Source organism: Protopterus annectens, chromosome 3.part0 (genome assembly GCF_019279795.1).
Source record: "Protopterus annectens isolate FY-2018-M chromosome 3.part0, PAN1.0, whole genome shotgun sequence".
NCBI lineage: Eukaryota > Metazoa > Chordata > Ceratodontiformes > Protopteridae > Protopterus > Protopterus annectens.
In genome coordinates this window covers 343,418,942-343,435,122 of record NC_056731.1, presented here as the reverse complement: position 1 = coordinate 343,435,122, position 16,181 = coordinate 343,418,942, and the positions used below count along the sequence as shown (strand labels likewise).

Here is a 16,181-nt window from a genome sequence, read left to right as displayed (position 1 = left end):
TCAAATACTGATATCCTCTTATCTTATAGTCTTGCAGTATTTTGCAAACAAAAACACTCAGATGACAGACTCTTTTTCAAATATATAGTCTTTATTTTAAGTGGGCAAAGTGAACATATGAAATGATTGCTTTCATGGACTTCCATGATTAAATTAATATGAACAGTTTCATGGAGCTAACAAACAGAAGTTTATATAAATAAACAAGAATATATGTATGTATCATTTAACACCAATGTCAGCATATCTTAAATAATTATTTTCTACACATATACATCAGCATACTGAGAAGAAGAAAAAAAAATAAAATACACTGGAATGCAGTTTCAGCCATGGCATTGAGACAGACTGAACTAATAAACAGAAACTTGCAAAAATGTGCATGATGTAAAATGCTCAAGAAAGTGTCACTGGATCTTTTTGCTAATTATTACCATCACTTCAATTTACTTTGCTTAAAACTATCTCTACGTTTTAACTGTATTGCTGCAAATTTTAACCCTCTAAACAAGTCATGAATTCAAAAACAGTGTCCCCATAATGAAAGTATTCCAGAAGGCAAGTGCTACTGGAATTTTCATTTATAAGCAGCAAAATAACTTTTTAGGTGTGTGTATATATGTATGTATATATATATATATATATATATATATATATATATATATATATATATATATACACACACACACACACACACACATATATATATATATATATATATATATATATATATATAGCTATAGATATACACATATATGTGTGTGTGGGTAGATAAATAGATATAAATCCAAAGCCCATTTTTTTAATCATATAATCGTACACACACACATAAAATATGTATATATGTATTTATTACAGTTAGGTATAATGTGTGGGGGGGTCATACAATGTATCTATAAGACGTTGCAGGTTGTTAGGTTAGAAGACTAGAACCAGTACTAATACACTGCACTCTCTAACCTGATTGCCAGATTAACCTTCGACTCCTTGTGAAATTCTGCACACACCCACACACACAAACACATTTAGAATATAATTTTGATATACATATAAACATAAACATGATGGCTATAGATAGAGGTATACAGATATAGCTAAGGATAGCCATGTAGATGTATAAAGTTAGCTATACAGTTATAGCTATAAACACTTACAAAGATATGGGTATGGATATAGATACATATATACTGACATACATACACATACAGATACAGATTACCACACAAATTCATATGTGCAGAATGCCTCAAGGACTCAGAAGTTAACCTGATCAATCAGCTTTTGGCCTTTGCTTTAGAGACTGCAATATACCAGAGTGGTCTATTTTGTATGCCTGTTATCCCACAACAGCCTGTAGTATCTTTTAAGCATGAGCCATGTGTTCAAGATGAGATAAGTCTCATTAAAAAAGACAAATACTTCTAGTAACTGAAATAATCCAGTGGCCACCAAAGGTGTATTAATTAATATATAAACTTCAGTACACATCTACAGTGCCAGTCAAAACAATGGAAATAACAGAAGAGAAACATTTGGCCAGTAAGTAAGTGCTAACTTAAGCACTCTGAAATGGGCAATCTTGTAAAAACTCTATTTCAACACTGCCAAAGGATGGGAAGAAATGGTTACCAAACACAAGAAGCAAATGTACACTAAATGGTATGGAAGTACTAAAAAGTAAAACACTTATACCCTGTAAAGTATTACTGGATACGTGTATGTCTGGAAACCACCCTTGTCAGGTGCCATCATTACGCTCAGCGAAGAAGCAGTGGTCTGCAATAATATGGTCAAAATGATACATGTCTTGCATGTGTAGGTACCACCCAAAGTAATGTAACAAGTCAAACTGAAGACTGAATGAAATAAATAATGCCTATTATAAACAAAATGAACATATCAAATCCCTATCTCTTAAACATAAGTAGAAAAAAACAACTTTACCATTTCTTTTACATAATAAATATTAAGAAAATTTCAATATCTCAAAGTACTCATATAAATTAACAACTTTAATTACAATAGCCAAACATTGGTTAAAGCAATGCATGTAATATGTAAAATACATTTCTGAGTATGTTGCCTTAAACAGGCAGAGTTAGAAATAATTGTGTTCTACGCATCTGTTTACTATTTTGATGTATTTCACTGTAGTATGCTGAAAACTAAATAATGGAGGGGTTGTGGTACTTGAGGGTTTGATGAGGAGGAAAATGCACGATACTTTTATGTTTTTTTTTACTTCAAAAATTATGTGAATCCTTATTGTATGTCCCTGGGATAAAATTTAATCTCACCAAAGCAGAGATTTGGTAACAAATCACAAATTATTTGAGTAGGCAAAAGAGTTTCTCTACCAGACCCATCAGAGCTTGCAGCATTCAGGCAAATGCCAACATTAAATATATATAAGCACAGAATATGTTTGTGGTTAATGGAGAGAATATGAAGAAAAGTGGTCAGCCTACTAAAATTTAAAGATATTTTCTGCAGGACGTCAGTGCTTAGAAACTGGAAGAGGTCTCTTATAAAACTTAAAAATGGATAAACGTAGCAATTTCTAATACCATTTTGAGGACACAAAGTCACAGACTCTTTATCTTTCTTCATTATATATCATTTTAACTTGTTCTGCTTTTACAAAGAAATATACTATACCCAGAAACTCATCAGAACTTTAAAAGGTAGATAATGTGATTATCAGTTTGTTGTTAATAAAACATAACATTCATTATACACTGTAAGTGGGACTGGCTAATATCTCATGCTATGTACATGTGTATTTGCATGTGTGTAAAATGTATGTATATATATATATATATATATATATATATATATATATATATATATATATATACATGTATACCATACATAAACATGTACATGCACAGACAATACATATATATATATATATATATATATATATATATATATATATATATATATATACACACACACACACACATACACACACACATGCATACATTTATAATATGCAGTAATGCAAATATAATTTTGTTTCAGTCAAAGCCAGTTTTCTAATAACCATTTCAAATTAAATTAAGTTTGTAATCCACAATATAGACTATACTGGAGACTGTGAGGCATGCAGTCTCACCACTTTATCAGTATCTGTGAATACCCTTTTGCTCTACTTAAGCATTATATAAAATAAATTAGATAAGAAAAATATTGCCTTGAATTTTTACTGCAATGGAAAACTACGCTTCTTTTATCTTGTATAAAACTGCTGTTTTGTTAAAATAATTGATCTGACAGGTGAGTCACTCTTTTTGGTGCACAAAAATATGCAAACTAGACAGATGTTAGTCAGGCATTTGTGAGTGCAATCATAAAAGCAGTCACAGCAGTCCGGCATTTCTGACTGCTGTTTTGAATTTTTTTGTTTTTCTTTCTTTTCCATGTAAGAAAAGTGGCTTTTCCTTAGTTTGTAAATTATAGAGTATGACAAGAAAAAGAATGTTAGAGCTTTTTTTAAATTAACAATATTACACTCAGCTTGTCATATGGAACTCCACGAGAATTTCCAAGTAATGACAAGCAGATAAAATGGATGGAAGGATTGATAGCTAGACTAAAAGATTCAAGCAGACAAGAAAGTATAGAAGAAAAAATCGAGTACGTTTCTCTTAAGTAGTTTCAACAAGTTGCAGATGGTAAAACTATAATTTCAAACATCTTAAATGTTAAATTTATCAAAACCTCTTGAAGTGCTTTTTTAATAATTTGCTTTCAACAGCAAACAACATTAACACAGGAATGTTTTAGATTTTATCTACGATAGGGTCTTGAAGCAGAGTACTTTTTTTGCAAGATCTGAGCCTGTATCCAACCCCCCTCATTAAGTTCTTTAAATGAAAGCAAGCACTACAGAACTGCCATTTCATCCCATGCTCTTGCTGTACAAATGACTCCTTTCTTGAGTTTCTTCTTTAAATTTGATGTAAAATGTGCCCCTGGCACCACCATGAGCATACATGTGGTAATAGAAGTGCATTATCATGTTACTTGAATTTTTTTGAGTTCCACGATCCTAACAAATTTGTAGACTCTCAATGCAACCAAACTGCTGTCATCTACTAATGAGCTAAATCTTCTTCATGAAGGTGATATGTGCAAGTGTCAACACTGCAGAATGACTCGCTGCACTTAAAGCTGATTGTGTCACAAGTTCACCCACTACTTTGTCACATGACACAGCAGTTAAGAAACCATGCACTTAACTCTTAATGGCAGGGTCTGGAGTGTCAAAAACTGCAATAACAATGTTGTTCTTTGATTTGAAAAGCACATGAGTCAGAATGAAGAGGCAATCATGGTGTCTCTTTTCTTATGAGCCACAGGTTCTATGGCCATATTCCTGAGTAATGTGCAGAAATTACAATGTGGAAATTACAATGTATTGCATGAGGCCTGACTATACTGTCACAAGCACATACAAACTGACAGTGGTATGAGAGGGGCGTATTTACAGTAACTCTGCAAAGTCTGCCAAAGGGAAATATCAAGAAAATACTTTTTATTGCTCAACTGAAAAATATTCTAAAAGAAGGAGAAGATTTTTCACACTCGTAACCACTGTAACTGCAATGTAACTGGTACATTAGAATATGCTCTTCAATGGTAAAATGCCATGGCTTGGTGATGCGTAAATCCACTACATGGATCATTCTCTTTAGTGGAGACCTCATTACATTCTTTCAAGCTGCTTATCTTTGGCTCACAATTCACATATTCTATCAACACTCAAGAAATTACTCAGAAACTTAAAGAGTGGTATTAGCAGCAGTCTAAACATATTTCAGAAATATAAAAAAATAAGGAATGAGAGTATAAGCATGAATTAGGAATTCTGCAGTGCTTTCCTTCACTGTACCAAACCCTGACAAAATAATCCAATTTATATAAATATATTTATATCCCAGTAACAAAAACTATTTAGCACTCACATAGCTTCTTTGGTGTGTGTGTGTGTGTGTGTGTGTGTGTGTGTGTGTGTGTGTGTGTGTGTGTGTGTGTGTGTGTGTCTGTTTGCTTGTTTTATCTGCCTATTTGCCGTACCTCTACCTAGCAAGGTAATGTGAGTGCATGCATGTGTGTGCTCTATTTTTCTTAATCGTGCACACATTTAAGTGCAGCTCTGCCCTGTAACCCCTCTTAAAATACTCATTAAATAACAATTAGGTCAATATTGTTATAGTGCAAATCACAAAAAAGTTACAAAATATAGACGTGTTTGGTTCCAGCAGCTGGACAAACATGTTCCTTTCAAGTATCTTTCATCAAAAAGTGAAATATTTACTTCCAATAGAAATGTCTTCCTTTTTTCTCAGGTAAACAGTTTGTAAAACCTAATTACAAGTTGCATAGATTTAAAATCTTTAGGCACCTTAACAAAACTAAACATTTTTTTTTGCAAAAGTAGTGCAGACAGTGAAGGTATATACCTGCACAATATACTTTTCATCTTTTTCTTAACAAAAATATACTATAGACCTGTTAAGTGGAAACAAGAACAATAACAAAAACAAAAAAGTGCCAGTGAATGTACCATTAGATGCCTGGCTGTATAAGGAGTCCATGCCATTGAGTCTGTTGTCAGCATCTCTGCTTTGGAGAGGGGAGAGAAGGAATGGAGCAGGCATAATACCAGTTCTGGAATTAGCAGAGAGGGGGTACACTGACATTTTCCCCATCTGACTCGATTCAGTGGAGAATTATCAGTAGTCATGCACCACTGTTCCCAATTTATTTTAAAAGGAGAGAGACTTCCAGTGAAAGACAAGCCCCCCAGTAGCTCTTAAAGCTTGCAACAAAATTTCCATCACTGAATATTAATAATTTTTGGCCATTCGCTCCTTCCATCTCCCCTGTCCCCTTTTACTTTTCTCTTTCTCTCTATTTCTCTTTCTCACTCTCTCTCTCTCTCTCTCACTATTTGATAGCATCTACAAGTGAGGAGATTGGTGCTGTTTGACTTCTTTTAATGCCTTTCTCCTTATGAGCACCCACACTCTTCCACAATCATGCTCTGGATGTCCTTCTTAACGATGTTTTGCCCATCATCATAATACAACATAGACATTGCACGCAGCTTAGTGGGCACACAACATGATTTAATGCTTGTAAAGGGACTGTATCCCCGCATGCGGTAGTGGTTAATAACTGTTGAGTGGAAAGAGATTGATGAGGTTGATGTGCCAGCAATGTGGCTCGGGCAGTCACCCTCACAGTAGTTGGCATGATAGCCAGTGGGTGCAATTATCCAGTCACTCCACCCAATATCCTTAAAGCTTACAAAGAATTGTTTCTTGCAACAGATGCTAATCTTGCCATCACACTCCAAACCACGCTTACGGCGTCTGTGAGGATGATCTTCAGACTGTCGAGCAAGAATCATGAGAAATGGCCGATGCGACTGCTCCTTTTCTTCTTTTCCAGCCAAGATCACCACAGCACCCCCATCTTTACACTGCTGACACTTAACTCGTAGATCCAGTACACTCTGCCCTCGGTCAAGGAGGGCTTGCACAGCCGCTGACACAGGCAGTGTGTGCCAACCACTGCGACGTGTTTCTACTGTCTTGTGAGTAAGAAGTATCTCTCCTTCAGAGCTATTGTTATGTTGCTGATTTCTCTGGAAAATCTGTATTTCCACCTTGGCTCTGCTTCGGTTTGACTTGGCAACCTTAAGGAAAAGCCATACACTGGCTTGCTCCACCACTGGTAGATCTCTGCCTTCTTTGGATATCTCAAAATGAAGCATATTTGCAAGTGTGCCTGTAATAAAATTATATACACAAATATATGTTAGATACAAGCAGAGTGAATGTATTATTTTAATAATTTATAGCAGTTAATAAATGTGGCACATCCAATTCACAGCAGAACAATACACTAACTGCTAGAGTAACTGAATTCTTTGCTCACTTCTATCAGATATGAAATCCAAAAATAGATAAAATGTAAACTGGAGAGTAATGTGAGTCGAATTTTTCTTTTCAGTCTGAACAGCTATGTTTAAAATACTAACCTCTTTTCTGTCAACAGTCTACATTAAACTCCAGTGCATGCATTCACACAGAAACAATGAACTTCTGATGTTAGTTAAATGAAAGGTATGAGGCTATAGCCCCAGTGGCAGGAGCATGGAACAATAAATAACAGCATCAGTAAAACTGTACATTCTACTAGCTTAAAATGGTGGTGACTAATTTAAACAATTAATAAAATACTGTTCAGGTCCAATCAGGGATTTGTTTCAAATTAGTGCTTTACTTCTCAAAAACAAATTACTAGTGTCTTATTTATCTTTTTATGGATTTATTATCTAATATATTTCGCACAGAATGGTTACTTTTGTTCCTGGAAATTTCACTGCTATGAGTGCCTTCCCATCAGATACCACAGAATATTAAGGCAGTGGCACAATATCACTTCTGATAACAGACAGTAATATTGTGGCAAGGCTAAGTATAAGAAAACACCTTTAAGTAGAAAATAGACAACAGATCATCTATATGGCGTCTGAAGGAAATCTAAAACATAAAGACTGCATTCTCTGAACCTGTCTTTATAGAACAGTAAAAGAGATACAAAAATGAGATGTCTAACATAGGCAGAACTGCATATATTATTATTATTTGTTATTTTTTATGAGGACTTTGGGGGAAAGAAGTTAACCAGCTGAAACAGCACAAATGGCAGACTAAAAAAATTAAGCTCATATATGAAAAAGTTATTTTTAACTGAAAGAGTGATGTTGATATAGCATATATTAACTAAGGGAATAGTAAAGCTTGAAATGACAAGAAGCTACAAAAATGTATACAACACGTATCACAGGAAGAGAAAAAGGGGGCAGGCAGAAGGTGCATCTAGCTAGATTATATGTCTCATTCCGTAGATATTTTCATGTGTTTATATTGGTAGCTTTTAATATAAATAATATATTCTAGGTCTCATCATTTCATTAATGTATAATGTTCTCCATTCTAGAAGTCCTAATATCATAATAAAGGGCAGCAACTGAGAAAATGAAACACTAGTGCAAAATGCCATCACTTGAATAAGATGTGAAAATGTAAAGTGTTTTCTGCTTCCACTCACTGTCCAGAAGGAAATGAAATACTCCTTAACACATACCAATAAAGAGTACACCCAGCTGCTATACTGGTGGAAGTTTTATCAGTGAAAAGTGTTTATAAAATGCTCTTACAAATATAAAGTGGAGAGCAATTTAATTTACGCAGGCTAATATTTAAGGTATGAAAAGTCAGGAGAGAAATGACCATATTCATTACACACAGCAAGTTTCTAGCATCATAAAAGGCAGGTGCTAACCAATGACAAATGCAATATCATAAGCCATTAAAGAAACACCAGTTTGTACCATTTGCAGGGAAAGGTATAAACAAAAAAAACGTCTTTAGCAGAGATTTCAACAAGCAGTTGCACACCCAACATTTCTTGCAGATAACGCACCACTAATTCATTTAAATAGGCCATTGACTGTGTTTTCTTTTTCTTTTCAAGCATCTTTTCCTTGCCAGCACAACTGATTAGCATTCAGTTTCAGATGCTAACTAGCTGCACTTTAGAAATCTTATTCTACTTGTTATACCACAGAAATGTTCCACAAAAGTGTGAAATAGCAAATTTTCTCATATGTTTTAATTACCACATATATTTCCCATCTATCTGATATACCTGACAAAAAAGTTTGATTCCTTGTTTTCAGTTACTTTCTTGTGAGATGCACATATCTTTGTTTCTCTGCCAGAAATGGCCCCTTTGTTAAGATGCTTTCCACTGCCTCTCAATGTTATACGGTCTTGTTCCACATTCAGCTAGTGCTTACGGTACTTATGCTGTTACTAGAAAGGAGTACAAAAGGGTATTGTACTATGATGCCCAACAAGACTCTTTCTTAACCACGGCCCCTACACATCACTGCCAGTATGGTTGCCAGGTACTCCCTTATTATAAAATTAGATCACTGTTTTGAATAATTGTATTCAGTTTGCAATAGAATGAAATGAAATCTCACCTAAGCTGACAATCATTTCACAATCAGGCTTCCATTTTCATATTGTTGACTCAAAAAGTCAATACAAAAGGCAAATACACAAGTCTATTTTCCACATCTTACTTCCACGATATTACTGGAGGATACAGAAAACTATAAAGAGGTTAACACAATGGAGACATTTACACATCAGACAATATCTGATGGTGGTTATGCACTTTAGCAACTCTTACAAGAATTGAAGAAAAAAATTTTCATTTGTTCAAGTACGTTTATTAGCTCTCTCACAGACTAAATATAAATTGACTCTATATGCCTAAGCATAATTATGCTTTACTATATACCATGTCATTCAGTGTAGGTATGCACTTTACTTTCATCTACATTCTACAAGACTCACAAGAAAGATAATGAATATTCTATTGAAAAGGTCACCTGAAAGTGAAACTTCTTTTTGGTAACTACCGTATGAAATTACAGGATGAAAGTTAGTTTCGGGCACCCTTGAAGAGAACACAAACTCTTTTGTTTTCTCCTGGCCTGCAATCAGAATCTACTCTTGTAGTTATAAAATTACAGTGGCCAAGGGGATATACTTATACAACTTGTTAGTTTTAAGCTAAAATATTCTGTAATATTTTTCTTAGCTATGACACAAATGTTTGTTACATGTCGTTCCATTTCATAACTATCTATTCTGAATGAAAAATAGCCTCTTAAATAAATAAATATGTAATAATTTTAAATTCATTAGTAATGTGTGGAAGTCTGCTCACTCTGACAATGTACTTTAATGGGGAGTAATACAATCAAAAAGCAAATGCACATTTAGAAGTGCTTCCTGATTATACTGGAAGAGAGAGAGGGACTAAAATTGTTTTCCCAAGTGTGTTAGTGTAATTTGCATCATTCTGCATAGAAGGTTGACTGTGACATAAAAGCTGGGGTACTTCTGATTTTTTTTCCTTAAAACAGGAGCCATCTAGGCACTATACTGTCACATATCACAGATGCTGGGAAAAGTAATTTCCCTCACCTCCATTAAGTTAAGCTAACACCTTTGGTCTATATTAAGATCTGAAAAGTGATGAGGAACCAGGTGATTACCTTGCGTGCTTGACACTGCAGGTGAAAAAGCTCTCCACAGTTAAAGCTTGATCTATAAAGCATCAAAGTTTGCACTGCCACTTCTGTCTTAAAGTGGCTTAAAAGACTACAAAACTGAATGGTGGCAAATGACCAGAACCACAATCTCAAAACAGATCTGAAAACAATTAATCTCCAAAATGAAAATATGCCACTTACAAAAACAATATATATAATTTCAGGACAAAAGGCATTTTATTTCCATTTTATAAGCACTGCTGAGTCGCCTGGGAGTCTGCATGGAGTAATATATAATCACATGCATGCACAATCATTCTTATCCACACACTAATAGTATGCATATTCACCTGCTACCACACTTGTCCTGAACTTTGAAAATGCTCTTCACAATGTAATCACTGACAGAATTACAAAGTGCAATTTGTGTGTTGTGAAAGATGACACTGATTTGTTACAGCTTAGGGGTAAACGTCTCAATACGAAGATAAGACTATAACCCATAAAAGCTGGATGCGAATCGCGAGATGTAATTTTCCCACGTTAAAGTGTTATAATTGTACAAAGGCAGAAAGCAAACTGTAATGCATATATGCAACAGATACTGTAATACGTATTTTGCTTTCACCATTAGCAAATCTACAAAGGAACAAAAAGAAATTAAAGGAATTTAATTTCTGTAAATTATCCCACATATAAGAAGACATGGATCAATAAATGCAGTGAATGGTGGCCTTGAAATACTGACTGAAACATACAAAATAAAATCGCTTATTATTTCAGCACACATTGTAGCTTTATTACCGCATTATCACTTCGTGCCACAGACCACAAGATAGAGAAACGAGTGACTGCATTTCTTCGTCGTACTGTTAGAAAAAGATGTAAAAAAAGAAATCGTTGGTAGGCTAACTACATTACTCAAAGCAAAGGCCTATGTCTCCTTTTTTATGCCAGTCATAAACGCAAGAAAGAATGAAGAGTATATTAAAGCTAGTTACATATGTTGACATCCAAACTTCATTGCAGTGATAGCACGGTAAAACAATCTGGAAGTATAACAAAAGCTGTTCATTTGCCAAAAAAATAATATACCTTTCTCTAGCCAGGTCCATCTACGCAAAGGCTAAAGCGAAGGGGGTGGGGGGCAAAGGTCCAAAAATGAGAACATTGCTCTTATAAACTTAGAAAGTTACCATATTAACAGCATGCACTTCCTGAAGGATATGAAGTCAGAAACACAAAGTGCACAGCAAAAATATGAAATAAAAATCTGGACAGTGGAGAGGTATGATGCCCCCCCCCCCCAAGACTTCCCACCTCCTACAATTTAATAAGTAAGCGTTTCCGTTTGGATTTCCCGTTTCATGTCACCTTCCAGTTAGTGTTATTAGATATAATAGTAACCTGATTTCAAAATTCAGCAAGCTCCATGTTAGAAGTACTTTTTATACTGAACAACTTTTAGTCTTGTTATTTAAAATGAGGGGGTGCCCGTCAATCTCTTATTTTACTTTAAGCTTATATACCTGCTTGTTGTGTTGAGTAACATAAAGCAGCTCAAACTGTATCCGAAATTAAATGCAGTTTTAAAATAAGCATCACGTGCTGTTTGAAAAAAAATCTAAGAATACTTGAAGTGTCAAGCTTCCGCCTCCGCAGATATGAAAACAACACTGTGCCGAGGAATGACGATGAGTCAAGCCATTAGCGTTCTTCGTGTTAATAATAATCACCAGCACTACACTAACAGTGAAGACCCGAGTAGATGGAGATCGCGGCGCTAATGAATTGTACAGAACATGCCTAGCGGATTCGTCCTAACGCTTTCCAGAATGTCACTAAGAAACGACCAGGTCAAGAGTTAAGCGCGAGCACGCTGGAAGTACAGCACTGCTGTCGTTTCCACTTTGTAAGGGTAGCAACTGGCATCAACTGCTATAGCTTAGGCACAACGCTGTGATTTGGACCCACGGATTTAGCTTCGCTCTTCCTAGATTTTATGACTACCTTCATAAAGTCAGAACTGTTTACGGTTTAAAACGAGGGACTTGACAACGAATCCTTGTGACTGACTACATAGGGTTACCACCAGTCCCATTTTGCAAGGGACAGTCCCTCTTTGGGCAGTTTTGTCCTGCAAAGAAATCGAAAAAAATGGCAAATGTCCTGAGATTTTAGGACAAACATATTTCCTATAGTTTGTGCAATACTTGCATAAAACAGTTATTCTGTATCTGAAACACCTAAATGTGATAAGAAATAGAATAAGCAAATAAAATGCTGCAAGAATAAGTTTTTATTTAGGCCAAAAAGTGAAGTTCCGTCGTGTGTACGGGCCGTGGGTATGTTTTGCCCTGCAAAGTCTGACGTTTGTACCAAAAATGGCCCACTTTGGGGATTTGAAAAGGTGGCAACCCTATGACTACATGGTCCAGTAAATAATGACCTCTTAGTGACCCTTGGTATGATTCTTTTTTTTTGAAAGGCCAGTGCAATGAATTTTAATGACTGGAGGAGAGGCAGTATGCCTATCCTAAGTAAATTTCTTGGGGATTAGGGTGTCAGTCCCCCTTAACAGTGATATTAGCGACAGCATTTTTTTTACCCCAACCCAACTTTACATAATCGTTGTAACGATGGCACTAGCTCTTTGAACATCAATGTTGGCGAGTCCAAGCTCCTAAAAAAAACAGATTGACGAGTTGGCCCTACCACACAAATCCAACCCCGCGACATCGACCTGCATAGGCACTTTGATGCTTAGTTACAGGGAATACACAGCCAACTTCCCAGTAACCTAGAAAGTGCAAAACCACGTATTGATCATATACACAGTTAAAACACTGAACTAGAAACGCAGGTGACACAATCTAATGTGCTTTTTCAGACAGTGCTGATTAGAGAAGAAACAGAAGCGTCTTTCACACTTCCCTCTCTAACAAAAAGGAGACAGGAGAGATAATTTTAGGGAAAGGTTCCATCTAGTGGATGATATTAGTATCACCGTGGAGCTATGCAAAGTTCTTGCTGTGGGTTTCTGTTGCCGGTACTCATTTTTTTCAGTTACGAAAAACGAATGCGAGAGGAGGAGGAGTTATTACTTATCTTAAGGGAACTGAATTCGCAGCATACTGCAGGTTGTTCAGTGCGCTTGCATACCACCAGCAACTGCCTCACTCACTGCCGGGGCGAGAAGGATAACACCTTAGTTTATAAAGTAAAGACCTGATGACTAAATATTTTTCATCCCTAAAGTGCAACTATAATTTCAATAACATTGGGGGAACCACCACTACTTAACTCCACACAGCTATGAAGGAAAACAGCGCTAAGCATAAGCAACCTAAAGTTATTCAGCCTAGAAAATAAGAAAATATTCAAAGGAAAGATAACGTGGATAATCACCACTGATACGCGTATCTTGAAATGCGGTACAAAACATTTAATCACGTTTAAAGGTTGTTAAAATAGCCAATATTAAAGATTATATTGCCATTGCTCAGCTAACCGCTAGTTAGAAAAAAAGCTTTTACAATTCTAATAGCCACTTACTGACACTTTCTGCCCATTACCACACATAAAGAATAGTGTTTCTAGTGAACAAGCTGACAGCCTCTTTATACAAATCACTGGTATAGTATAGATCAACCAACACTTTATTCCCTTTTAGTGCATTACTATCCTTCACGACTCTGGTGCCCCTGCTTTTTTTCTGTAAAATGTAACTGGCATAGAGGAACTTCTAATTTCTGCCTCTCTGCACCCCCAATAAGCCAAATTATCCCTTCGTTATATGCCCTCATTGCATCTTCACTAACGCCAGATGCCTTGCTGGAATAACACAAGCTGACCACAGTTTTATCATTTAACATGTGCAATTTCAGATGGCGCTACTGTACTCCAACAAGAGCAATTGTTCTCGGAAGGCAGTTGATGCCATCAACATTTATTGCCGCATTGAGCAAATATAATTGTTAATCAGGCATGTACTTTTTCTACAGTCTGTCTAGGACTAGAAATGTCCTGGGTACTGGGCCAATTTGTTTGTAGGATGCTATCAAGAAATATGGATGCACTCAACCTTTATTCAACTTTCTTACATCATTATCAGAAAGGTCACTATCTTACATAACAGATGATACTCCAGGGAAAGAGATGTTACATTACATTATTAACACTGGTCGGATCTGCAGCACTCAAAATTAATATTATTGCCTATGATTTCTGAATGTTTTCAGGTTGGCACAAAGTTTATTTAGAGTGCCCAGCAACTGTGTGTGTGTGTGTGTGTGTGTGTGTGTGTGAGAGAGAGGGGGGGGGGGGTGTAACAGATTTAAAGTTTATGAAGTACTTGTATACCTCGGTGGAAGCTTGCTGGTGGCTTTACTAACCTGGCTCTGCAAAGGTGATGATTTCTGCAGACTGTTCTGAGAGTTCATTCATTTCATCACGCCTGTAGCTGTCGTCCTGAATCTCCACACGGCCATCATCCCCTATCTTTCCTACATGCGACTTCTTAATGGCATTGAGGAGAGCCGACTTGGGGATGGGATGGGTGATGTTGGGTCTGTCCTCCAGATGTAGCATCTTCAGAATGTGCTTTTTGACAGCCTCCACCATCTCCGGCTGTGCTGTGTCCGGTACCTCTTGCTGCTTGAAACGTGAAAGTGCGCACGATGGACAGTCTGTATCTTGAGGTGCCACTTTTTCTGCTTCTGGGGTGGAGGGGGAACTCCTGACCACCACATGCATACAGAAGCAACTAAGCAATACAAATCCTTCTGCCAAGGACCGGGGCATCTTCATGTGAGCAAAAAGTTGTTGTGATCTCCTTCCAGCTGGATCTTCTTTAGACTTGGCCGAATTCCCTCGTCAGAAGTAGAACAGCAGGAAAAGTTTCTGAAAAGTTTCTTTCCCTTTTTCTCTGTACTGCTGTACTTGCCTAGTGTTGTTTTCACTTATGCACGTATTTATTCTAGCACTCAGTCACAGGCTTCTGAAGTCGGGATGCTGCCCTTAGTACTGGAGACACCAAGTGTATGTTGGCAAGTTTTGTGTATCCCCGTGATATCGGGCTGGACTGATTGCACTTGAAGTGACTGAATGAGCGTGAGGAAGGGACGCAGTTTTGTTCTTGCTGTTGCTGAGTAAGCACTGGGAGGGACTTTTGACAGCTGAAAAGGCTGTCTCTCTTTTAGGAGGATTGTCAGATTACCGCCCCCCGCCACCCCTCACTCCCACCCCACCCCAACACAGAGCACACCAAATCCATTCTTCTATTTTTCGTTTTCAGTCGGATGCGTTTCAACATCTGTTTCCATGCATTTGTAACATCTTATTTGCCGTGAATGACACACTGTATGATTGCTTGGTCCTGTTAAAAATCCTTAGAGGTGTGTGTGTGTGTATTTTCCCGTCTTAACCAGATACTACGAAACACTTGTCATTTTTGGAGTTTTCTGTGCCCAGGTATGCAGTGAAAAGAAACACTGAAGGCACTTCTGCACTCCAACAGGTTTCAAGTGCCTCTGACTCCCTTAAGAGGCAACTGTCCCATCTCTGAGCTGATTCTGCGTTTATTTTAAATTCATCTGGGGAAGACCACTAGAGCCCAGTTGTGAGATACTTTTCCAATTTTACCAATAAGCAAATACTTCATCAATGAATCAATGACTCGTACAGTTGCAGCTGCCTGTTGTGTTACTAATAAGGTTTTTAAAGTCGGCATGTAATGGAGTCATGGAGATACAACAACTGAAACATGTAATCTTATTGTCAGAGGTGTAAAACATTTGCTCCAGCGGAGAAGACTGCACAATTTATTAGTTGGGATTACTTTACAAAGTTCAATCAGTAGGGATGTTTTGTGTAAGATGCATTTTATGGTGTTCATCTTCTGATGCGCAACTCTTAAACTCTCATGTCATCATTTTGAATTGACAAGGCTAGTATTTAGCAAAACGTCAGTTAAAAGTATGTCGCACTGTACTAGTCACTTAAACCTAAAGAATAAAACTGGAGTGTG

General features: G+C 36.7%; 1 protein-coding gene across 1 annotated transcript; it reads right to left on the bottom strand.

Moving 5' to 3' along the window:
• Nucleotides 1-2,955: 2,955 nt before the first annotated feature.
• On the bottom strand, nucleotides 2,956-15,385 carry INHBA (inhibin subunit beta A). Its single transcript, XM_044064807.1, has 2 exons — nucleotides 14,548-15,385; nucleotides 2,956-6,801 (listed from the first exon to the last, which is right to left on the bottom strand). The coding sequence occupies exons 1-2, from the start codon at nucleotides 14,960-14,962 to the stop codon at nucleotides 6,020-6,022; spliced, it is 1,197 nt and encodes a 398-aa protein (XP_043920742.1). The 5' UTR covers nucleotides 14,963-15,385; the 3' UTR covers nucleotides 2,956-6,019.
• Nucleotides 15,386-16,181: the final 796 nt, after the last annotated feature.

What these genes read in the sequence shown, in the direction of transcription:
- INHBA (XM_044064807.1), bottom strand. Translation starts at nt 14,962, where the DNA reads ATGAAGATGCCCCGGTCCTTGGCAGAAGGATTTGTATTGCTTAGTTGC. An exon ending in CATCACCTTTGCAGAGCCAG is followed by an intron (nt 6,802 to 14,547) that starts GTTAGTAAAGCC and finishes ATTTTATTACAG; the next exon opens with GCACACTTGCAAATATGCTT.